The following is a 25,971-nucleotide window of genomic DNA, read 5'->3' as shown; positions in this document are numbered from 1 at the left end:
GAATTTTAAGATCTCTTAAGGATAATTTTTCCCCAAGAATTTTGTATCAAGCAAGTTTAATGGGACAATATAAATTAATACTTTATTACTTGTTAATTGTCTTTGCTCAGAAGCTCATTGTTGATTAGTTTATAAGACATTTATATCTTAAATGGAGTTCATAATTGATTTTGATGACCAAGGATTTAGGAGATCAGAGAACTAATTTGTCATGCTTAGGAACTCATTCTATGACCCTGGAAACTTATTTTTCATCCTTATGCCTACAGAATACAGTCATTTTAAGAAGGCTTTGGAAAATGAAATAAAAAAAATTAATTTTGGGGATCCCTGGGTGGCTCAGCGGTTTCGCGCCTGCCTTTGGCCCAGGGCGCGATCCTGCAGTCCCCGGATCGAGTCCCGCCCGTGTCGGGCTCCCGGCATGGAGCCTGCTTCTCCCTCTGCCTGTGTCTCTGCCTCTCTCTCTCTCTCTCTCTCTCTCTCTCTCTCTCTATCATAAATAAATAAAAAAATAAATCTTAAAAAAAATGTTACTTTTAACCAGCACCCTTCAAAAAATACTGGATGAAGCAAATAACAGAATAGTAATAACTTTGAGTAAATATTTTTATAAGGATTATGACTTAGATTAACATATTCTGTTCACTTACTGTATAGAAAAAAATAAGATAAAGTACATTAAAAGAGTTATGCAACACAAGTTTTTTATTAATGTAATTAATTTATTTACTTTAATAAATCTAAGAGCTTCTAACAACTTAGTAATGACAAACCCATAGTCTCATGGAACTGTTTTAAAATCCTAGCAGATTTCTCAGTGAAGTTAATGTCCTTAACAATTCCAAAAAATGTAGGAATACAACAAATTTTGTTGAGAGATTAATGAAAACAACCTAAAAGTCTTAGTATTATTATTTGTTTGACCTTTGCTACTCTTGCCTTTTCTGCTTCATTTTTATGCCTAAAGCCCTTACTTATCCAGCAATGTACCATTTTGCCCAGTAACTGGTCAGGAAATACTCTGATAGCAAAAAGAAATTCTGCACGTAACAATTTGTTTTACAAATTATAAAGCCCCCTATACAAATATTAGGTATTGTTATCATTATCTTTTGAGTGGTAAAATCAGTAAGAAGTCTTAATATTTCTTAAGAGTAACACTTGCAAATGAAAAGATTATGCTGATATCCAAAGTCTCTTCTTTGATTGCTTGAAAATACAGCCAATATACCACTGTGTCAAGTTTAATTCAATGTAGAAAGAAAACTTTTCATCATGTAGCATTATTAATGTCGAAACGATTTATAATTTTTCAATTATTTTAAACTAAATAATTAGAATGATGTTTTTATTGACTTCATTTTCAATATTAGAAAAGCAATTTCTCTTATGCTCCTGTTCAGATGACTATATGCCTATAGAGCTTTACTTCTCTAGCTACTCAGGTATTGCAGATAGCATACTACTCTGAAGCTCAGTTAACATAAGAATCATATGAGGTCAGTTATTTAGGGAGAGCTGCAAAACGCACTGTCAATACATTTCTGTGTTTTCTAATCTCTGCCCTGCTGTTCTCTCCTACCATATTCCTGTTTCTTTTCCTTTTCCACTTGTTCATAATATTATGTTCTTGTTTTGCCTGATAGAGTTGTTTCTTTCATTTTTTTTAAATCTTGTAAACTCTTGTTTACAAGAATGAGAAAATAACTTCTAAATCATAAAGTAAAGCCCTCCAGAGAGAAAACCTGAGGTTTATCAATAGAGTCATGGTGACTCAATACCAATTTTGATATATGTTTGTAACTAGTAGTCCAGAATTATGGTAATAATTTTACCTGCAGAATTATGTAGAAGTATGTGAGTTAGAAATTACATGATTTTTAACCTATGTTTCTGATTTTAGCATAAGATCATTTTAAAAATGATTTATAGATTCTACTTGCCTTTTTTGGCACTTGACTTCTGTTTATCTAAAAGTCTGAAACAATGAGTTGGTTCTAATTCTAGGCAAAAAATGAATTATAGAATATATGGGACTGAAGTCAGCTAACTGAATTTGGAACAAATTACCCAAGTATCTGGGTATCTGGCTCTAACTTTCCAAATTTATCAAATAACAGTACAAGAATAAGATAATTTGTAAGCTATTTTTATATCTGTTTGTCTGATTCTCTAGTAATTTATGCATAAGGACATAAATCTTCCTTTCTTGCATGAAATCAGCTATTTGAAAGTGCACTATTTAAACTCTAACTTAAATCACATATGTCAAAAATTAAATCACAAAATATTTTATTTCAAAACTAGCTGCATTTTATGTAACTATAATGAGTCATAATTTATACTAATTCTAATTCTAATAATTTGGAGTTTGTCCACATGTGCTACAGTGTCTAAAAAGTCATCCCCCAAATCAGTGGCTTAAAATAAGAATTTTATTTGTTCACAATTTTGCAGGTCAGGAATTTGGGAATAATTCAAGTTAGGCAGTTAAGGTGAGGTATCAGTGTAGGCTTCTATTACCTAAAAGTTCCACTGGGCTAGATGTGAGTCACTGTCATGGCTGGCAATTAAAGCCAGGTATCCTTTCACAGCTCTTAGGGGGCTGTCAAAAGAAGTGCGTGTGGTTTTACTTTTCAGCTTGCCTGTGGGGTTCCTTCTGCAAGGAATAACTTGAGAAAGGAGCATTCTTTATATATATATATATATATATATATATATATATATATATATATATATATATATATAAATTTATTTTTTATTGGTGTTCAATTTGCCAACATATAGAATAACACCCAGTGCTCATCCCGTCAAGTGCCCACCTCAGTGCCTGTCACCCAGTCACCCCCGCCCCCGCCCACCTCCCCTTCCACCACCCCTAGTTCGTTTCCCAGAGTTAGGAGTCTTTCATGTTCTGTCTCCCTTTCTGATATTTCCACTCATTTTTTCTACTTTCCGAAAGGAGCATTCTAAGAGACCAGTTGTGGAAGCTGAAAGGCCTTTTTCTTATCCAGTCCTGGAAGTCATGTAGAGTTAATTCCATGATATCCTATTGGTCAAACAATAAAACCGGACTAGATCCAAGGAGAGAGCATTGGCCTCCATCTTTCAGTAGAAATAGTAGCGAGAGATTTGTAGCCATCTTTAATGTACCCCATATGAGTTCCATATTTATAAAAAATTACTGAGTTTATAAATAATAGAATTTAATTTAAAAAATAGAATTGAATTTAAGTCCTAAAATTAATTGTGCTTGAATGAGAAAAAGAAGATGTAATTATTAAAGTATATCGTTTCCTATTAATGAACAATATACATGTAAATAAGCACAAGATTAGTCTGACTCTCGGTTTTAGTTTAGGTCATAATCTCAGGGTCACGAGATTGAGCCCGGCATCAGGCTCTGCAGTGAACAGAGAGTTTGCTTAAGACTCTCTCCCTCTGCTCCTCCCCACCTCACTCTCTCTCTCTAAAATAAATAAATAAATCTTTAAGCACAAGCTTAAATTGGTTACATTAGCCTACAGGTTAATAGAATAATCCTATTTGAAAAATCAAGACTATTAAAGTCCAGTTTATTCTACACATCAATATGATTTCTAATTCAAGAGGTCATCCTGCCAAATACATCCTAGAAATTTGCCCACATAGTAAAAATATTGAGAGAATATTGCTATTGGTTTTCAGCTAAGAATGTTGTTCAAGGGATCTTATTTTGTGTTAGACAAATATTTCTCTGAATATCGACACATGTATATATAACAACTAAAAATGAAACTCTAGATAACTAAAATTCATTTGCATAGTCATTCATAGAGGCTTTTATAAAAAATTGGCTTCTGATAATATACGATAAATATTTAATGGGTTAGTATATAAGTAAATGCAAATGATATATTATCACCTATCCGATTTAAAACTATGAGATTATGAACGTCTTGAAAAAGTTCCCCAGGAACAAAATCAGAGAAACGTATGAAGTGGGCATATTTTTTGGAAAACCAAATGTTTTTAATAGTTCCTATTAGTCATAATATGATGAATCTTCCATTTTAAATTAATCGACAATTTTTTTAAGATTTTATTTATTTATTCATGAGAGACATAGAGAGAGAGGCAAGAGACACAGGCAGAGGAAGAAGCAGGCTCCATGCAGGGAGCCTGATGTGGGACTGGATCCCAGGACTCCAGGATCACACCTTGGGCTAAAGGCAGAAGCTCAACTGCTGAGCCATCCAAGGCGTGATCCTGGATCATCATAATCCTAATCATCATAATCCTAATGATTATATTGCTTACCTGGTAATCTTGTGGATTTGAGCTCCTGCACATCAGTTACAGTGTTTGATGCTAATAAAATAGCCTATCTGCTGAAGTGGGGGGGGGGGAGAAGTCCACTGAGGCTGGAGAACAAACAACACTTGAAATATTAATACTGCATGAAATGATGTATGATTTAGGTGCTATGGAACATGCCCTTACTCTCAGGGATATCTTACTCAGCCAACAAGGGCACTGTGGGTAGAAGACCATAATCCAGGCCTGTATATGTGTAAAGCAAGGATACATAAAACATCTTGTGTTTCAGTTTTATAGGAATGAGCAAAGGTTGTAAAAAAGTTGAAAATGAAATATGTAGCAGATAATGAAAGGGGCTATATTCTATGCTGAAGAGTATTGCCATCTTTATTTTCCTGAAAGAGGTGATTAGCTGTTAAATAAGAAGAGATGCAATTTATTCCCAATAGGAAAATACCTCTGGCAGATAGGGAATATGACAGAGAGAAAACTAGTTTAGAAACTTAACTGCATTAAGCCAGGAAAGAAGCAATGAATACTTAGAGTTAAGTTAATGAGGATGGAGAGAGGGAGTCCAAGAAATATCAAGGAAATAGAAATGAGAGAGTTTGGTATCAGATTTGATTCAGAGCGAATTAAAAAACCTGAGAGTACAGGATGGCTTCCTACTTATTTTAGGAAAAAGGAAGATGTGAGAAGTAGAAGTGAATTTTTCAGGTAGAGGGCAAATGAATGAAATGAAGGTTGCCCTGGAGTGTCCATAGGACAATGTGAGTATACACTTAATAAGTAGCTTTATTTATGAGTTGCAGCTTGGAATACAGATGAGTCTAGATTAAGGATTTGTACCTGAGAGTTACCAGCATACAGTAATATAGGCCCTAGACATGAATGGTGTACACAGAGGCTGTGGCTGAGTGTACTTGCTGAGAAGATTAAATGGCCAAAGATAAAGCTATAGTGAAAGGAACAAGTATTAAAGAGACATAATTAAAGACAAAGACTGTATCATGGTAATTGGTTTGGGAATTAATATTTAATTATAGCAGGGGAACAAATGGTAGGTAAAACTATCTCTTTTAAACTATAAAAAAAAATAAACTATAGCCATTTGTCTACTCACTATGTATGCACAAGAACGGGAGGAAAGAATTTAGGATGATTCACTAGTTCTGTTGTGGACAACAAAATGGACAAACATATCAAAAGAAAATGATTGATTAAAAAAGCATATGGGCATTAAGGAGGGCACATGATATGATGAGCACTGGGTGTTATAGGTGTTATACTATATGTTCGCAAATTGAATTTAAATTAAAAAAATTAAAAATAAAAAATATATATGTGTATATTATATAAAATAACATCTTTGGATACATTAGCTTGTTTATTTTGAAACTTAGAATATATTATGAAAAATATCACACTGTAGAGAAAATTTCAGTTTCATTAATCCTATGCAATTATCTCCCACTGTGAGAAGCTGACTTTCCTTATCTGGAGCAAAGTGAAAGGACTAAGCCTATTATGCTGTCTCTTTGATGTTTTTATAGGATATAATGAAAGATGAATGCTCACTGCTGAAGCTGCAGCTGAAAGAACGGGATGAACTCATTTCCCAACTTCAGGAAGAGCTGGTAAGTGATAAAAATACTTTGCCCACAAGTATACTTTCCTTGCAAGGTTATTTGCTGTAAACCCTCCAACAACTTCTTTGTTGAATGTAATATTATTTGTAAATTGATAGTGCTTCAATTGGATTCATTATTAATTTTATAGTCCTATAGTAATGGTGATTTGAAAATCTGAAAAATAAAATGGTCTATAATCTATATTGAACTTTGTATAATTCTAGAAACAGATTATTAAACCAAGGTTACATGTTCTAGTTGTATCTATCAAAAATTGTAGGGCAAAAATAAATAAATACAATAAATTGATTAATTAAAAAAAATTGTAGGGCAGCCCGGGTGGCTCAGCGGCTCAGCACCGCCTTCAGTCCAGGGCCTGAACCTGGAGACCCAGGATCAAGTCCCACGTTGGGCTCCTTGTATGGAGCCTGCTTCTCCCCCTGTGTCTCTGCTTCTCTCTCTCTCTCTCATGAATAAATAAAAAAAAAAGTCTTTAAAAAGAATTGTAAAGATAAGGCCATATTTTATTTTGTAAAGTGTAATTTAACCTCAGACTGCCCTACCTAGAGATACAATCATGTATTATGAAGTTATCAAAAATCGTAAAAAAAAAAAAGATTTTACTTTTTTCACAAAGCTACCAAAAAATATTAACTTAATGAGATTTATTTATGTAATATCCATATTATATAAAAATTATACAAACTATTAAATGTTAATGTTTTCAGGGTGTTTTAAAATGTGATGTTATAAAAAAGTATTAAGTTAAAATTATAATCTTAAAACATTTTGGTAGGTAGCAAGAATAGCAGTGTGCATTACTTTTCTAAGTATGTGTTTTCAACTTATATATGTATATCAACAATAGTTTGCCATAAAATTTACTGAGTTTAATAAAAAATGATATGTAAAATAAAAATGAAAGAGACGAATGAAAGGAATTTTAATTTGAGAGTTCCTAATAATACCTATAAAATGAAAAAAAAAATTACAGAATAAGAGAACCTGACTCATTATTAAGATAAAAAAACAAATTCTAGTTAATAATGTTCTTTATGATGTCAGAGTTGACTATATTAACAATGATATATTACATAATTATTTGATACAATTAAATGACAAAACAGATTTTATAGACCATATCAAGCTCCTGAGAGTTCTTAACATATTAGTGAGATAGCAGACAAATTTAGAACATATTTTATTGATTATTGGCAATAGACAATGTTTTTAATGAAACTTGAACTTTATGAAGACTGTGTTATGATTGAGTTGATTCTAATTATTGGCTTCATGAGCATATTATTGGTGCTTTAGGAAACATATAAACCAGTGTTTAAGCAAGTAATAGTACTATAGACAAAAGGAACATGATTTACATTACTGGGAATAACTTTATGTAAAGAAGTAATTGATTTATTATAAATTTTCTTTATTATACTAGGAAAACATTTCTATATTTAATAAAACTATGTTACGTGATCAAGCTTTGTTAATGTGGCAGATAAAAAAATCACTGAGTTGAATAAAAATCATGTAGATATTAAAAGTTGCATAGAATCATCCGTTTTAACACAACAGAAAATCGACCACACTTTTCAGAGAATGCATATTTTTGGAGGATTAACTCAGAAGTATTCATATTCCTCCCTCAACATTAATTGTGATCAGATCTAAAACATAGCAGTATATAGACATCAGACCTTCATTTCTTAAATGAAATGAGAAAGAAAATGATTACTTCAAAAGCCAATATTACACAGTTATACTTAAAGCATTTTACTACCCCTTCCTCCAAAAAAAAGAAAGTCTTCTTGTTGACTTAGTAAAATGATATTCAAGAGTTTGTTTTGTTTTGTTTTTCTTTTTCTGTATAACTTGAATGACTCAAAATGACTATTAGCCTCTAAAATTTCCTGGGTAACAATCAAGGTATTATTTCCATTTTTGTGCTATGTAGTTTGCATAATCATTTTTGATATTTAAACAGGAAAATGTTAACTTTTGAAAACAAAGTTGGTCTTATTAAAGAGGACCAAAGCTAAAGAAGAAAGTGTGTAAGTAAAAAAAATAAAATAAGATAAAATAAAATAAAATAAAATAAAGTGTGTAAGTAATTTGGGGATTTAAGGAAGAAGAGGCATACAAAAAAGAAAAGGCATCATTAAAACTGGATTTGCAACATAGAGGAGGGATACAACCCCATAAAAACAACCTAACCTACTTGGAATCGATTAAAAATTAAGTCTTAGGACTTCTGATTCTGATAACAAATAACTTGTGACATTTTGACAAGGTGGATATTAAACTTCATCTTTATACATTACATACCTAAATTTGAAAATTTTGAAACATTTTAGAAACCAGTTTAGCGGGGATCCCTGGGTGGCGCAGCGGTTTAGCGCCTGCCTTTGCCCCAGGGCGTGATCCTGGAGACCCAGGATCGAATCCCACATCGGGCTCCTGGTGCATGGAGCCTGCTTCTCCCTCTGCCTGTGTCTCTGCCTCTCTCTCTCTCTCTGTCTCTCTCTGTGACTATCATAAATAAATAAATAAATTTAAAAAAAAAAGAAACCAGTTTAGCTGTTGTTTCCTATTATAATAGGTTATAATAGATGTATACGTTGGAGCTAGCTTAGTTCTCTATTGTTTATCATGGGTTTTTCATTTCTTGACCACTGCTATTATAAGAATTCTATGTACCTTATAAATCAAATTTAGACGTAATTATATCAAGAAAGGATTTATATCCAACTTAATAAACTTATTTTTTGTATGATTGGTTACTTATTCAGCCTCACTTTGACAGTTTCACGAGTATTAAGAAGTTAATTGGAAAAAGAAAAGGTAGTTGGGGCAGCATGGTGTTGGGGCAAAAGAGAGGTTTTTAAATGCAAGTTTTGTGTTATTTTTAGAGCAGGGTTTTCCAACAGCAGCTCTATTGACATTTGGTACCAGATTATTTTTGGAAGTTCCATGCTTTGTCGGATGTTTAGCAGTATCCTGCCCTCTACCCTCTATCCAGTAGTACCTTCCACACATTGCCAAATGTCCGCAGGGGCAAAATTTCCCCCATTTGAGAACCATTGCTTTAGGGTTATTAGAGTATAGTCCCCAATAAAACTGTTAAGTTCTAGGATGACTGTCTATCCCTTGGTACCTAGTGAATGAAGTAAAAAGAAGTAAATGAATGAAACTAATGAATGAAGTAAAAGAAATGAATGAAGTAAAAGAAAAGTGCTATAGAATGGATCAGCTGCTTCTTTGGCTATTACATAAATAAATCTTTGCCTGGTATTTTAGGCTGCTAGAGCTGCCATACAGAACACTATGTACCCTGAAATATGAAGGATACTGCTACGGATTGAATCGTGTCCTCCCAAAAGTTAATATGTTGAAGACCTAACCCCCATGGTGGAAGGGGGGTGCTCTTGTCTTTTACCCTTCTTATAAGGGCACTAATCCCATCATGCGGCCCTATCTTTAAGACCTGATCTAATTGTAATCACCTTTCCAAATCCCCACCCCCAAATACCATCACATCAGTGGGGGTTAGGACTTTAATGTGATTTGGGGGGACGTAATCCTTTAGTCTGTAAGGGAAGTAAGGGTATCAGAGGTCTTATGGAATTCTACTCCTTCAATACAACCACTTAATGATAGTGATTATAATTTTACTGTTTTCGTATATCCTAATTCTCTGTAAGATTCTAATTGACAAAAAACCTTATCTGAGAATAAAAATCAAACCAAAAACCTGGACAAGATTAATGCTAAAGACTGCTAGGAGTTACTGGTTCTGAGTAGGAAATGAGATGAAAAACAGTGACATGTACTTCACTGAGAATTATTCAACATCTTGTTAATAAGGATATTAGCTGAAAGCATGAAAAAGAGCCAACTTTCAGAGTCAGAAATGATAGGAAATATTTTCTTCTTAATAATTAAATATTTGGATATATATTTAAATATAAGTTTGCACTTGTGTAGAATATATTTTAACTTTTTTTTTAATTTAAACTTTTTGAATATTAGAAGTAGAACTCTCCCACCAGCACTGAGATTTAGGGATTTTATGAACTTGCTTCAGGATTTTAATGCATTGGTATAGATTTAGACCAAAAATCTAAACATAATGGCTTAAAGTAAGAATACTCTATCAGAATCAATATAAAAGTTACTTAAATTATTTTTAACTTTGTTTAACTTTGACTATTCATGACATAAAGCAGAGAAGTATTTTTTCCCCACTTATGAGAAAGTTTGATTCTTTCTCTGGCTGTTAAGTGAAGGTCGTGCTGAAGATTGCAATGTGATTTTATTGCTAGTATAAAACTGAGGGACATGGTAAATATTGCCGCCTTGTTCCTAAAATAAATCTGAGAGATTTATCATAAACATTGGTGGTGAAGTATGTAGCCTTGTGTTTTGGCGGGGTATGTGAGGGGTCTACAGATATTTTCTTGTAAATTATTTTTAATCTTGTAGATGACTTCAGAAATTTTATAAATGGTTTCACAGTATAGATGAAAAGTGTGCCCTATATGACTTCAGAAATTGAAGAAAGTGGGTTTGGTGTTTATTAATGGATTGATTCAAAATATTTTGAAGAAGTTGAAGCTAAGTAACTTAAAAATAAAAATAACTTTTGTTGGACCTACGACTGTCAATAGTAAAATTTAATTGCCCTAATTAGAATTAGCACACTATGCTATGTGTTTACTATTATGTTTTACCAGTAATTTAATTGCCTACTACTTTTTTTATTTTTTTTTATTTATGATAGTCACAGAGAGAGAGAGAGAGAGAGAGAGAGAGAGAGAGAGAGAGGCAGAGACACAGGCAGAGGGAGAAGCAGGCTCCACGCACCGGGAGCCCGATGTGGGATTCGATCCCGGGTCTCCAGGATCGCGCCCTAGGCTGAAGGCAGGCGCTAAACCACTGCGCCACCCAGGGATCCCTAATTGCCTACTACTTTATCAAAAATGAATGTGTGTGGATAGCCACACTAAAAAAGGTGAATTCTCAGTAATTAATGATTCTAAATGTTTATAATTTGTATCATTTTACTCTTCCCTTTGAAACTTTTGTTCATTTTGTAGCTGATCTGAGTAAAAAGCATCAGATACCACTTTTTACAGTATACTTATTTAAAAACATGTTTCTATTTAAAAGGCCAGTTTAACCCCAAAATAAGATTTCAGCCAAAAAGCATACAAATTGTGTGAAAATATACTTAAAACATCCTTCATTAAAACAAAGGTAAAGCCAAATAAAAATACTTCCTATGTTTACCTTCATAATCTTGTTTACCAGGTAACATTAATAGTTGTAACAAATAGTTTTCACTTCATTCTGACCTTAGTCATCACATGTTTCTAAGCTAAAGAGTAAGGGGATGCATTGACTGTGAAGCATTTAAACGGGTAAGAAAACTGACTAAAAGCCATCTGCATTTACCAGAGGCCAACAATTCTAAAAATGTCAGTTATAAAACTCCTCCCTGAAAGACATGCCGTTTTGTTTGTTTTCTTGTGGATCTGAATCCTAATTTAGTAACTTCAGGTTATAATGTTTACATTTTACATACCTTAAAATTTCAGCTAGCATATTATTACTCATCTCTTAATAAACATTGTATTTGGGGGGCACCTGGGTGGATCAGTGATGTTAAGTGTCTGTCTGCCTTTGGCTCAGGTTGTGATCCCAGGGTCCTGGGATTGAGATCCATGTTAGGCTCCCGAGAGGGAGCCTGCTTCTCCCTCTGCCTATGTCTCTTCCTCAGTGTGTCTCTCATGAGTAAATAAATAGGATTTTAAGAAAATAAATAAAATAAACATTGTATTTTTAAGTGAAGATTAATTGGGAGAAATTCCAGTTGAGAACTCTGTATAGAGATTAATAGTTCAGAATCATCTAGTAAGCTTTAAATTAGATTTGTATTTCCAACCTCAATAGTACCACATATTAACATTCAATAAATTCAAAATAATCAATGAAAGCAGTTATTATAAAGATGCAAGAATGAATCTCGAGTTACTTCAGTTCTGTCATTTGATGTAACCATTTGGAATATTTTTATTTAAGATGTAAACAAATAGAACAGCAAGATATATATATATTTTTAGGGGGAAATAAATCTGAATTCATACATTAAATATTTTAGTGAATTTTAATAGCCAATTCTGAACTTCTTAATTTTAAATTGTATGTTTCATTGCAATGTCTTAAAACTAATGTACTAACCAAAAAGTTGCATCAAGGCATGATTTAATAGTTGCCTAAAGTATACCTTTTGCAGAATCTTAATAAATAAATATTATGTTTATTAAAACTTACTTTTTGACATGATCACATTTGCAAAGATGAGTATGATAACCTTTTAACTAGCTGTGTTTCTTTCCTGGCCATCATTAAATTTCATTTTATGTCATGATTATTTAAAGTAAGCTTTTCTTTAAGAAATATGATTTTAAAAATGATCTCTGTTCTGGGTATCCATTATGGTAGGTACATAACTGAGTTTTGAACATTTCTTTCTCCTACAATTTAAGACTAACTTGAAAACCAGATCACATGAGAGAAGTTCATATATATCTTTGTGTATTATTAAACCTTTTTCACTGAAAGCAAATATTGAAAATCCCTACTTGAATGCAAGTAAACATATAAACAATCATTTTTTCTCCAGCCTCGTAAAATCCCATTTACTTTATTTAAATGTAAACCAAGCTCTCAGCTCATTTGTTAATATTTGAATAGCGAAGTATGGAGCTGAATGAAAGGCACCTGTAGAACTGATGAATTTTGAAAAATTGAAGGCAATTGAAGAACTAAAAGTAAAGCATTATGTATAATCAGGTTACTATGCATAATAAAGGGGGAGCTAAAAATAAAAGTCTAAGAAATACATATGGCTAAATAGCACTTTATCAAGAATCTGAAGAGAATAATTTTGATTTGGTTTAAAACATATTCAGAATTCAAATTGAATAAAATTGTATGTCCTTGAAGCTTTAATAACAGAATAATTCCTACTTGATAAGAGAAACATTCTTTTTGCATGAAAATCGTATCCTGAATCCATCTTAAAAGTAATTCCCCACTTGCTCTACATTCTATTATAACTAAGGGTATTATTTCATACCAGTCATTTTAAGATAGAATATTACAGGCCCATGGATGATTTACATAAGAACAGACAGCTGTAAGTACTTTCAAATCCTCTTTCTTTTTCATATTTAGGAAACATTAGGAACAGAAAAGAAATAGATTAGGTATACTTAAACATTATTAAAGTGTCAGGCTACTTTCCTCCCCCCCCCAGGTGAATTAATTGTTCATATCCAGACAAGGCTTATCACAGCAGTAATTACATTCATCCTCAGGTCTGTGAGATGGATGTACAGTGTGAATGAGTCAATATCCTATGATACATAATGGGGATTAGCCCCAGTTCCTCACACACTCCAGTACCCTGATGAAGAGCTGACAAAAAGATACAATCTAATATTCTATTGCACTTGCCTTGGCAATAGTACATATTTAAGTCTTTATCATGAAGTGTTGTCATATTGAGGTATGGCACTGATATAGGGAAATAATTGTGGTATAATTTAAATGCTAGTATGAAGTTGTTTTACCTTTAAGACATAAATATGTTTTAAAAGCAGCATGCAGGGATGCCTGGGTTACTCAGTGGTTAAGCATCTCCCTTTGGCTCAGGGCATGATCCTGGAGTCCCAGGATCAAGTCCCACATCGGGCTCCCTGCATGGAGCCTGCTTCTCCCTCTGCCTATGTCTCTGCCTCTCTCTTTGTGTCTCTCATGAATAAATAATATCTTTAAAAAATAAAAATAAAAAAAAATAAAAGCAGCATGCAGCCATACTGTGGCCAAATTAGGCATGTGGCAGAAATGAATTCATATATAAAAGTTGGATATTTTGTGTATTTTTCATTTATAAGGTATAAAGATATGTCCTCTAATAGAGTGGGTTTTCTCTGCATTATTTCTTTTATTATATCAATCACGATTTCAGTGCATAGAGTAACATGCCAATTAAAACTATTTAAGTGGTCAACAAGACATAAAGTCTGAGTCTTTGGCAAGACTCAGAATTAGGGAAACGACTTAGAATTTAGAAGGGTGGGGGGATACAAATCATGTTCTTGAATTACTGGGGAGTGAATATGCAAAAGAAATATATATGTTGTATGTATATTTACACGCACATTTATGTATATGCGTGTAGATCGGTGTATAAATATAAAACATTATAATGTTCTACTTAACAACAGATTAAACACTTGAAAGCCAGACTCAGCTAGGAACTTCGCAGCAAGGGTTAACAAGATGGAGTGGAGTAGTGTCTGTTAAGGAGCCAACATTCAAGTGAGGAGACAGGAATAAACAGTTCATTTTAATAGCAGCCATTATTTACTGAACTTTAATTCTTTGGCAAATGCTGGGGTGAATGCTTTTGTTTTATTATTGCTTGACTTTTTTTAAAATTTTTATTTATTTATGATAGACATGGAGAGAGAGAGAGAGAGGCAGAGACATAGACAGAGGGAGAAGGAGGCTCCATGCACCAGGAGCCAGACGTGGGATTCGATCCCGGGTCTCCAGGATCGCGCCCTGGGCCAAAGGCAGGTGCTAAACCGCTGCGCCACCCAGGGATCCCTGCTTGACTTTTTATAATCGAGAAGTATGTACTATTACTTCTGGTTCATCTATAATCAAGCAGATATTCAGAGGGATTAACTGATTTGTTCAAGTCTGCATAATAAGGACAGCCCGGGTGGCTCAGCGGTTTAGCGCCGCCTTCAGCCCAGGGTGTGATCCTGGAGAGCTGGGATTGAGTCCCACATCGGGCTCCCTCCATGGAGCCTGCTTCTTCCTCTGCCTATCCCTATGTCTCTCATGAATAAATAAATAAAATCTTTAGAAAAAAAAGTCTGCATAATACGTAATAGAGTTAGGATTTACAATAAAGCCAACTGTATATGTATATGACTACATGAACATATATTTTCCCCAATACATCAAAATTTATTAATTACAAAGCAGTGAGGTTAGTTTTACATAATAAGATACTACAATTCTCCTTTGCTATAGATAAATAGTATAATAAAAACAATAACTCTTGCTTATTGATTGATGAGCCTGCTTACCAGCCAGGCTTGGGTAGTCAGGGCAGCCAGGTGTATGATATAAAACAGGAAAACTTCTATTAGAGCAATCACCTGAAGCAACTCCTTACTGCCTTAGAAATGAGTGCAGAGGCTTTCCTCAGCGCGCTAGGCACATCACAGGCATATTTAATGTCTTTTCTGTTGGCATGTCCTTTTTCATAGATACTTCATGGAGCCGAATGAGGACACTATAGAAGTCAGTTTTTAAAAACCACTTGTAATATCATGACATAGCATTATCAGAATGATAAAGAGATTAAGAGAAAATTCTAAGTATTTAACCTAAATGCTAAGAAGACATGTTTTTTAATGATCTTAGGTTTATCTGTCTACCTTATGCATGTGAATACAGTGTCTACATATTCACATATGTGTATTTCATATTGCCAATGAATCTATCAAAGTCCATCAAATACAGACTGAGGGAATCCTCAAAAGTGAGGAAACCCACTAATCCAAACATCAGTAACTATCTGATATCCTCTGACAATTATTTTACTCATTTAATGAATAAAACATGAATGACTGGGCTAGAAATGTTTTTTTAATGATTTAGCACCATCTCAATTCCCAGCAATTTGAGCTATAACTAGGACTATTTTAATTTCTGTAAGGAATACAAAGGAGGATTCTATAGGAGAGAGAAACATTTCCCTTCTTCTAGTTTCTGTGGCTGGCCTAATAATTAAGTTGATATAAGACAGATTAATAAGAAGCAAATTTAATTTCCTGTATTCAGGATCCTTACATTGGCAGTAGAGGCTCAAAGGCCAGCAGTAGAGGCTTATATGCCATGATGAGCTAATGAAAAGGCAATAGGGCCTGGGGCTTCAAAGGGTTGGAAGACCATTCAGAGCTATGTAAGAGCACATGTTTGGTAAACAGATATTTGCTATGTCATGTGGAAGAGTTTTTCGTTGTCTATATAAAATTATATATAGAGATAAGCTATAATTATCTTTGGTACTGGCTCTCTTCCTGGTAGAGGCTCTCTATCTAAATTCTTTCAGATAGTTAAGAGATTAAAAAGCTCTTCATGACTGCTAGGTCATGATTTCCTTCACCTCAAACAACCCATATGCCAAAGTGGCACATTCTGGGTCAGCCTGACTTGAACCCCATCAATTCAAAATTTAAACAAGCATCGTTCCAACAGGAAGCTTGGGCTTACGTATACTTCCTGTGTGTTTCCCTATCACATTCAAATGTGGCTTTACCTTGATTTGATGCCTTTTCTCATCTCATTGGTGAATACCTTAATGATGGGCCCTTGGGACGCCTGGGTGGCCCAGTGGTTGAGCGTCTGCCTTGGGCTCAGGGCATAATTCCAGGGTCCTGGGATTGAGGTCCACATTAGGCTCCCTGCATGTAGCCTGCTTCTCCTCCCTCTGCTTATGTCCCTGCCTCCCTCTCTCTCTGCGTTTCTCATGAATAAATAAAATCTTAAAAAAAAAAAAAAGATGGGCCCTTGTCATCCTTCTGTGCTCAGCATTCAGCCAAGTGGGCATTCAGTGAGTGTTCAAAGAAATGAATGATATTGATATCTTAGTTCCTGCTACAACATTTGTTAAGGAAACCTTTAGAGGATAAAGCAAAATAATGTCACATTATTTAAATTATTTAATTTGGGAGATAAAAGGTTGAAATAAAAGAGGGAAGGAGTGGTGTTGGTTTTGTGTAGTTTAATGAAGGGAGCTCTGAAGACCAAATAAGCTAGTGGTAGAAACATGAAACAGGAACTTGAAATACAAGATGCCACAGCAAACAATGAAGATAAAACAGCAGAGGAAAATAGAACTATTGAAGTATCTGAAGATTAAAAACTGAAATAAATTATAGAAGCATAAAGAAAGGACAAAGTCAAAATTATAATCTAAAATATTCTAGAGACACCTGGGTAGTTCAGATAGTAGAGCTTGATTTTTGGCTTAGGTCATGGTGATGGGGTTATGGGACCAAGCCCTTTGTGGGGCTCCTCACTCAGTGTGGAATCTGCTTGTCCTAATGTTGAATAAATTGATCAAAGTTACAGAACTACAAGATGTCATTTAATAAATCTATGCATATGTGAATTAAATTTGAATATGTTTCCTATGAAGATGCAAAAAGTACTCCACTATAAATGTTCCTTAAGTCAAATGATTTCCCACTATAGCATGCACACACTGGTGGAATGGAATGTCAGGCTGAGAGGAGCAAAAAATATAGAGACCATGCCAAGCCAGGGGTTATAGGGTTTTCTGAGCTATTGAAGTTCAAGAAACTGGTTTGTTTTGGGGGTGGGAACCCCTTAAAGTTCTTAGAATTCCCAAACACAATAGTCATTATTAGATTCTCAGTTCCCAGTGTACTCTGCAGCTCTTTGTTTATTCAGCAGTTGGCCAAGAGTAACTTAATTCAGCGTTTAAAGGCTCCCAGGGTTTGAGGTCACTGTACCACCCCAACCTTCTTTTCTTTCAATTGCATAAGTTTTGTCAATTGTCCTTGATCTGCGAGAAAACTGGTCTGGTAGCAACCAACGCTAAATAACTATTAAAGTGATGTGAATTTTAATAAATGCAGCAGTGCAAAACACATCTAACTTCAACATCATTGATGTTTTAACCACATAAGCTCCTCCTCTCATTGTTCTTTATTTTAGTTTTTATTCACTTTTTCATCATATATTCCATTTACAAATTCTTAACTACTCTGTGAACTATGTGGGTTTTGTTGTCATTCTCAGTGAATTGCAAACAGGGAACTTTCTTGTCACCTAATGAGCAGCAGAAGAGAGACTTAGGGATGCTTTTAGGGTTCTGCCTTTGCTTAAGATTGACTTCTTCAAGCTGGATGTGGAAAGAGATGCCAAATTTTGGAAGAGGAGAGGTCAGATAGGATGAACCAAAAATATATTTGTTTATTGATTGTTACTTTCTAGCTAATCTGACTTTTTCAATTAAAATCACCACTCTTCATAGTTGTCACTTTGTACACTTGAGGTCTTGAACTGCATAGCCTATCTTGTTATATGCAATCCATCATTTAAAGAAACTGCATCATTACAAAATTTCCAAGGATGAGAGTCTATGTATTTTTTTCCTACCGTGAACTTTGTCACAATAGGCATATTTGTTTTAGCAAAACTAGTCAAGCTGCTTGAAAGATGACACTATGCCTGTTATACTGCTCAAGATTGGCTCCATAATTTGAGTTGTCTCTAATACATTGCAAAAGGCAGATACATGGCAAGTTTAATGTCATCCATCTGATGTAATTGAACTTAAAGTTGAATGAATAACACCTCAGTTCATCCTTGAAACTTTAGGAACTCAACTGCCATTATATCACAGCAGATTCTGCTTCTAAAAGAAGTCTTACTATTTGCATATGTAGTAGAGGTACTTTTTACATAAAATTATGATCTTGACTAAATACTAGGTAAACTTTATTTTAGACTAGATTTTTGAAATCTTTTTTAAAATAAATGTTATATAGTAGCAGAAGAGGAAAAAACTGTATTATGTATTATTCCACTACCTCAACTTAATTCTTTTGGATATATTCATGTGTTTCTCTAAATTTTTTATATAATTGAAATGATAATGACTGTGTATTTTACACTCTGATTTTTTCTTAATTATATGTCAAACACATTTTATCATTTAATTATTTTCTCAAAGTAAATTCCCAAAAGTTACATCATTGCAGTAAAGGGCAAGACCTCCTTTTTTAATTTTTTTTATTTTACTTAAAAATAATTTAATATAGTTGACATACAATGTGTATTAGTTTCAGTTGTACAACATAGGGATTCAACTTGTCTACAGTGTGCTATGTTAACTACAAGTTTATTTTTGCTTTTGTTTCCCTTGCCTTAAAAGATATCTCTAGATAAATGTTGCTACAGCTGATGTCAGAGAAATTGCTGCCTGTGTTCTTTTCTAGGATTTTTATGGTTTCAGGTCTCACATTTAGGTCTTTAATTCGTGGAGAGCTTATTTTTGTGCATGGTGTTTGAAAGTGGTCTAGTTTTATTCTTTTACATGTTGCTATTCAATTTTTCCAGCACCATTTATTGAAGAGAATGTCTTTTCCCAATTGTAAATTCTTTTCTCCTTTCTCATAGATTAATTGTTCATATAATTGTGGGTTTATCTCTGGGCTCTCTTTTCTGTTCCATTGACCTATGTGTCTTTTTTGTTCTAGTGCCATAGTGTTTTGATTACTACAGTTTTATAATGTATCTTGAAATCTGGAATTATCATACCTCCATTTTGTTGTTCTTTCTCAGGATTGCTTTGGCTATTCGAGGTCTTTTGTGGTTCTCCTCAAATTTAGTTTTATTCTAGTGCTGTGAAAAATGCTATTCGTAGTTTGATAGGGATTACATTGACTCTGTAGATTGCTATGGGTAGCATGGACGTTTTAACAGTGTTCTTCCAATCTATGAGTGTAGAATATCTTTCCATTTGTGTCATCTTTAATTTCTTTCATGAGTGTTTTATAGTTTTCAGAGTACAGATCATTCACCTTCTTCATTAAATATATTCTTAAGTATTCTATTCTTTTGGGGCAATTGTAAATGAAATTGTTTTCTTAATTTCTCTCTGCTACTCCATTATTAGCATATAGAAATGCAACAGATTTTTCTATATTAATTTTGTATCTGCAACCTAAGTGAATTTATTTATTCTAGTGGATATTTTGGTAGAGACTTCAGGATTTTCTATGTATAGTATCATAATACTTCCTTTTTCAACAAGCATTAGGTATTTCTGTTTAACTAGATAACTATATAACATTTTTTTCTAATTCTGTGATCTAAATACATTATACTTATATGAAGTATTTATATAAATATAAGTGGTTTTTATTGTTTATATATAAATAGTTAATATATATTTAACTAAATATTGTTTACTAGTAATATTCTTCAATTATATATTAAAATAAGCATGTTAAATGAATCCTCTTCTTGAAACAAAAATTTTAATAACTTTATTTTTTAACTTTTCTGTCCCTACTGCAAACAAGTACAAATAAGTTGAAAGCCCTTCATTTTAGTTGCGTGTAATCAGCTAAAGCTATATTAGATATAGATACACATTTGGTAATAAACACTGTGATAGTTTTTTTTCTGAGCCATAGTAAATGGGCAAAATATATTTTTTAAAAATTAAGCTTCAGTGTTTACTCATGTGTAATAATTTGATTCTTAGAAAAGAATATCACCTAAATGTTAATTGCTTTGAGTCAAATTCCTTTTTTTTTTTCACTGATTATTCTCTTAGTGCGTATACTAATATGGCTACCAAAGGGGACTATTTTAGAGATCTATAAGGAACAAAATTACTTTCTGGAAACATGTCATGTTTGTCATTTGGCAAATAAACATTATTCCTTTTGTCAGTTCCAGAATCTGCAAAAAAAAATTTTCTATTTTAATTGTACTCAAACATTTACTAAAAAATTACCTCAAAGGACTCTAATAAGGCCAGTCTTTCCCAACACTTTACAGATTTGTCCTTCGAGAACCAAATGCTGTGTACTTGAGCAAAATATTATGGAACAATGAAATTGTAACTTATTTATAGTCTTCTTCCATAAATAATATACTAAATTTATTTTCTGTAAATAAGAGATTTTCTTTGTATAAATGGGAAGGTCCATGCTTATAAAATGAAGTATATTGTATCCTATGTATATTACATCACTGTGGAAACAGGAAGACATTATATACTTACTGTAGCTTTAAAGACAAGAATTATTTATTTGGTGCTTTCCCAATAATATTTAATTTATCCCAATTAAATATTTTATTTAAATCCAGTTTCAAGAGATTTTCTTTTCTTTCTCCATACATCATTGATAATATTTAATGCTTTGTCAGCATGCCTGTCCCAATAACCTAAGGGTTTATTTAGTTCCTCTTTCTTTTTTTTTAAAGATTTTATTTATTTATTCATTCATGAGAGATACACAGAGAGAGAGAGAGAGGCAGAGACACAGCCAGAGGGAGAAGCAGGCTCCACGCAGGGAGCCTGACGTGAGACTCGATCCCGGGTCTCCAAGGATCACACCCTGGGCTGAAGGCGGCGCTAAACTGCTGAGCCACCTGGGCTGCCCAGTTCCCCTCTTTTTAACACAAGGATAATGTAAAGTAGTCTTTGAAGGTATGGAGACTACTAATAACCCGCTCATTATGCCTATTCCCTGGGACTTTTATCTTGCCAGTAAGAAAAGATGATAAGGGATTTGTGTATCCCTATAAAGACATTTCACCCAGTACCCAGTATTAAAAGCCAGGGCATAAAATAGTGTAAATGAGCTATAAGTGCTCAAATATTTTAAATGAATAAATGAATATATTATTCTAAGCAGACAAAATACATTCCTAATTCCTCAGTTGAAATAAACCTTTCAATAAGCTACATATGCAACTCTAAATGAATTTTTGCGTATTTTCACAATTTAATGGAGGTTCTCTATAGGTTCCATGTCAGTCGGCCCTCATGGAAGTCACATGCCTATTTCCCTTCCTGATATTTACAGGGTGAATATTAATGACCAGAGTAAACTCTAAAGTGAATAATTTATTTCTTGATAATGATAAGATGGTTAAGTCCTTAGAATTTTATGTAGGGTTCTCAAAGTATGTTAGTTCTCACTAAGCTTAATGAAATATTAATACTAAACACCATGTTGATGTTAGATGCTACTTGAATTAATAGTTTCAGAATAATCTTTATCTTACTGATATATTCCTAGGCTAAACAGTGCAGAGGAAAAAAATTAACTCCTTTCCAAAAGTGTCAGTGGATTGTTTACCTTCAATGCAAATTAAAAGCTAAAAGTATATATTAAACGTATGTCATTTTTTCCAACTGCTTCCGATATTTATTTTAAACTATCGTTTCCATTTGTACCTACCAACTTATTTTCTTAGTATTTTAATTTTACTTTTTTCCAAACTAATGCAAACAATTAAGCTTTATATATTTGAACTTTTTTTTAAAGATTTTATTTATTTATTCATGAGGGAGAGAGAGAGAGAGAGACAGAGGCAGAGACACAGGCAGAGGGAGAAGCAGGCTCCATGCAGGGAACCTGAAGCAGGACTTGATCAATCCCGGGACTTCAGGATCACACCCTGGGCCAAAAGCAGGCACTCAACCACCGAGCCACCCAGGATCCCCCTATATTTGAACTTCTAAATGCAATGACATAAGACATATTTGCCACTTCACATTTAAGGCCTCTTTTATGGTATGAAGTATTTATTACCTTGGAGTCATGAGACCACCTGCAAGACTATAATTCCGGCTCAGTGATATGCTTAGAATCCTTGTGTTGATACATGAGATTTGTCCCCTGAGCATATTTTATTTAAATCTAGTTGCAAGAGATTTTCTTTTCTTTCTCCATACATCATTGATAACATCTAATGCTTTGTCAGCACGCCTGGAACACTCATCAAAGATGACAGCTTAGGAAAACTGGATTTTCCCGGAGAGACATATCCAACTAGAATATTATTTTAATTTTGCCAAGTTGAAATAGATTATACTAGATTGTTTTAATTGTATGCAGAACATCTGGGAGAATTTTGCTGGAGTCTAGAGAATCATATGCCATTGTGAAATGTTTGCCTTATTACAGGCAACACAAGGTATGGGACATAATGGTGCATGTTTCCTAATTTTCTCACAACTTCACTTTACTGAATTAAGCCTAGAATGCAATAACAGAGATTTTGCCTTTTAAAACTGGTGCACTCTTACATGACCTAAGGATATTTCAAAATTCAGGAGAAACATTCATATTTTTATCATGTTTCCTACATTGGGAGATGGTTAGACATCTGTTCTGACCTGATGTGAGATTTCTGATATTGTTATATGTGGAAATTGCATGGTACCATGAGTAGAAGGTCAACATACAGTTGACAAAATTTCATCCATCCTCACCCATTGCCCCTCATTTCCTTATCTGCCTGATGAACAGAAACATGATCAGTAAGCACACAGAACAGAAATTTAGAACAAGCTAACCTTTGAGTCTGTCATCCTGATGGAGAATTATTAGTCAAATGCCAGAAACTGCAGAAAAGTTGTTTGTAATTCAGGTAAACAGACATTCCATTGGGCCTCTTCAACTAAAAAACCCTGCTATTTGGCTTCTCTATTACCTCCATGGCCCTCTCTGACCTACTCCTAGAATTCCTGGCAGACAATCTAATTTGTCTAAGGATTTCTAAATTTCAACACAGTAATGTTATATAGGGTATTCATATCTACATAGGGAAATAGTATCAGCTAATACATTATTAAAACTTAATATGAGTAATTTTATAGTTAATGAGGTCTCATGGAATATTTTCATTATTAGAACAGAACACTGTAAACTTTATTATATGATTACTTAAAATTTAAAGTCATTAGTCAATACTAATGAGTTAGTGGCTTGAATTGAAATTAATTATAATAAATTAATGATATAATACAATATAACAAATTGTAAAAATATAGCAATACTATATGTTGTGTAATATAGTTACATACTGTTATATAATACATATAAAATATGACCTATTCTGCAAAGTATCCTTTTGATTTCTGCTATTACAATGAGCATCACTTATTTAGTAGAGGAGATAATCCTTGATTTTATTGGAAAGAAAGAGTTTAAATCGGTTCCACAAACATCTAATATTAAAAATTCATGTGGCTGGAGAAGAATGAGGAAAAAGGTTGTATCTTAATTTAGAATTAAGAAACAAAATAACCATTTTCTATTACAAAAGAGGTTGACTCTGTAACATTAATTTCACCATGGGAAATCTGTAATCTTCATTTTAGAGAAATTAATTGGTAGCAGTACTGTTTATAAAATGCTGTGTGCTCAAATCTTTGAAGAACTTTTCTACATTATGATTAGCCTAACATGTCTAGCCTGGAGTGTTTCACATTTTTCTAGCTTTGTGATTATATCTTCCCACTAGGAATCTGATGAACTGAAGTAGGCAGCTATGAATTTCAGCTAACTCAGGTGTAAGGGTTTATGAGTATTAAAAGTAATAATTTAAAATGTCAATATTTTTAAAAAATGTCAATATTCAAAATGTTTCATAGTTCATATATTTTATATCTTCACTAACTACAGTGCCTATATGTACAACTTAAAGCAGATCAACAAAGTGCCATTATATTGCAGAAAGGGTCATCTTCATCTATGAAAGCTATAAAGCCACTCACAATTTTCTTTTTTTTTTTTTAATTGTTACAACCCTGTCCACAAGACACTGAATTTCCATGGCAGTTGTAGCATTTCTTATCAGAGAGTAAATTCTTTTTTCATTTGATGGAATGGTATCTGGGTCAATAAACAAAGTAACCAAAAAACCTTAAAAAGGCAAAACTGACAAATAATACCCATGCCCCCATGTAATTGGTATGTAAATTGGATTACCTGATTCCGTACAGCACAAAAACACCATGTCTCTGCTTTATCCATTTTGAGCATTTTAACTGTATTCCAGAGACAGATCACCAGCTAGAGTTAGTTGTCACTAGATGATGTGTTTCCTTCACTTTGGAAGAGAAGATCAGTGTCTAAAAACCTCTGTAGCTAATAACATATGCCTTCTCAAAAATAACCTTTATTATATGTTTGTGACTTAGTTAACTCCTTCCTAAGACCAGAAGTCAGAAATGTGGTTGGGGGAGGTGTGGGAACAAACCTAAAAAAATCAGTGCCTAAAGAAGAAAATATTTCTGACTGTATCTCCTGACATAGACTGAATCCGGATGCATTTTGTATTAGAACACTTATTTTCTAAATTTTATTCTTCACCCAGGTTTCTGACTACTCCACGGAATTTTAAAAGTTGGATTGACATTTATTATGAAACAAGTAATAGCTGTATTATCCCTGTTTTGAGGGCTGTCCCAGTACTCTAGAAGTGTGTCTGGCTTTCGTTTGTCTTCACAATAACCATGACTCCTAAGTAGAAAGAGTATGGTTTATCTTGGCAAGTCCTTCCTATGACTTGCCCACTGAGTGAAAATTTGGGCAGGACTAACAAATGGGAACTTCCCGTATTTAATCTACATGACTGCTGGTTTTTGTTTTTGTTTTGTATTTCCTTTCTTCTGAATGTTGGCTTATTTAGTAGTTTCTCTTTTCCCCCCTCATTAAAAAGTAAAGCTTGGCATTAGTGAGTACTCAGTAAATGGTAATTACCCCCCTAGCCTTCATTGAACTAATTTGTTAGTAAATATACTTTATTTCTTCTCCCCAGCGTCTTTTTAAAAACATCCTTAAACAAACTGAATTTTGAAAGCAAAATTACAAATTTTACCTTGTTTATAAAAAAGGACTCTGAGATTAATAGCATCATTAAAACTCTTGATATTTTTCTCTGCCAGGAACAAGTTAGACCAGAGATATGGGGTGCTTTGTTGTTGTCCTTATATGCACAACTCTACTTTCTTGATTCAGTTAGCTCTATGGCTAAGTGGAGCCATCTCTTTGCTTGTGGAATTAGATTGATCTTTGTGGGATAAATAAATAGAAAACTAACAGAAACATAGAACCAAAGTAGGCACAGAAATGATGGCCCCCGGGATGATGGCCCCCAAACCAGTATCTGGATTGTATAGGAAACCAGTATATTTTAGGTGAGCATTAGAGTCTGAAAGGGGAAGAAGAGGAGCAATGGGCTACTGAATACAGCGTGCTTTGAATGTACAGAAAAAAAGAGACTGCGGGAACTGGTCCAAGGTGTCTGAGTGTTAAAGAGAATCATCAGGAAATGAAGTAGGAAACAGCAAGGGGAAAATAGCCCCTACAGGAAAGAGAGA

General features: G+C 33.6%; 1 protein-coding gene across 2 annotated transcripts in view; it reads left to right on the top strand.

Moving 5' to 3' along the window:
- The window catches only part of CCSER1 (coiled-coil serine rich protein 1), a 756,597-nt gene that overhangs the window by 643,254 nt on the left and 87,372 nt on the right, over positions 1-25,971 (top strand). For both annotated transcript variants that reach the window (XM_055313237.1, XM_055313238.1), the window contains exon 8: positions 5,853-5,936. In XM_055313237.1, the coding sequence (XP_055169212.1) occupies positions 5,853-5,936 (84 nt within the window). The remainder of the gene's footprint in view (positions 1-5,852; positions 5,937-25,971) is intronic.

Source organism: Nyctereutes procyonoides, unplaced genomic scaffold (assembly GCF_905146905.1).
Source record: "Nyctereutes procyonoides isolate TBG_1078 unplaced genomic scaffold, NYPRO_anot_genome, whole genome shotgun sequence".
NCBI lineage: Eukaryota > Metazoa > Chordata > Mammalia > Carnivora > Canidae > Nyctereutes > Nyctereutes procyonoides.
This window is presented reverse-complemented; position numbering and strand designations above follow the sequence as displayed.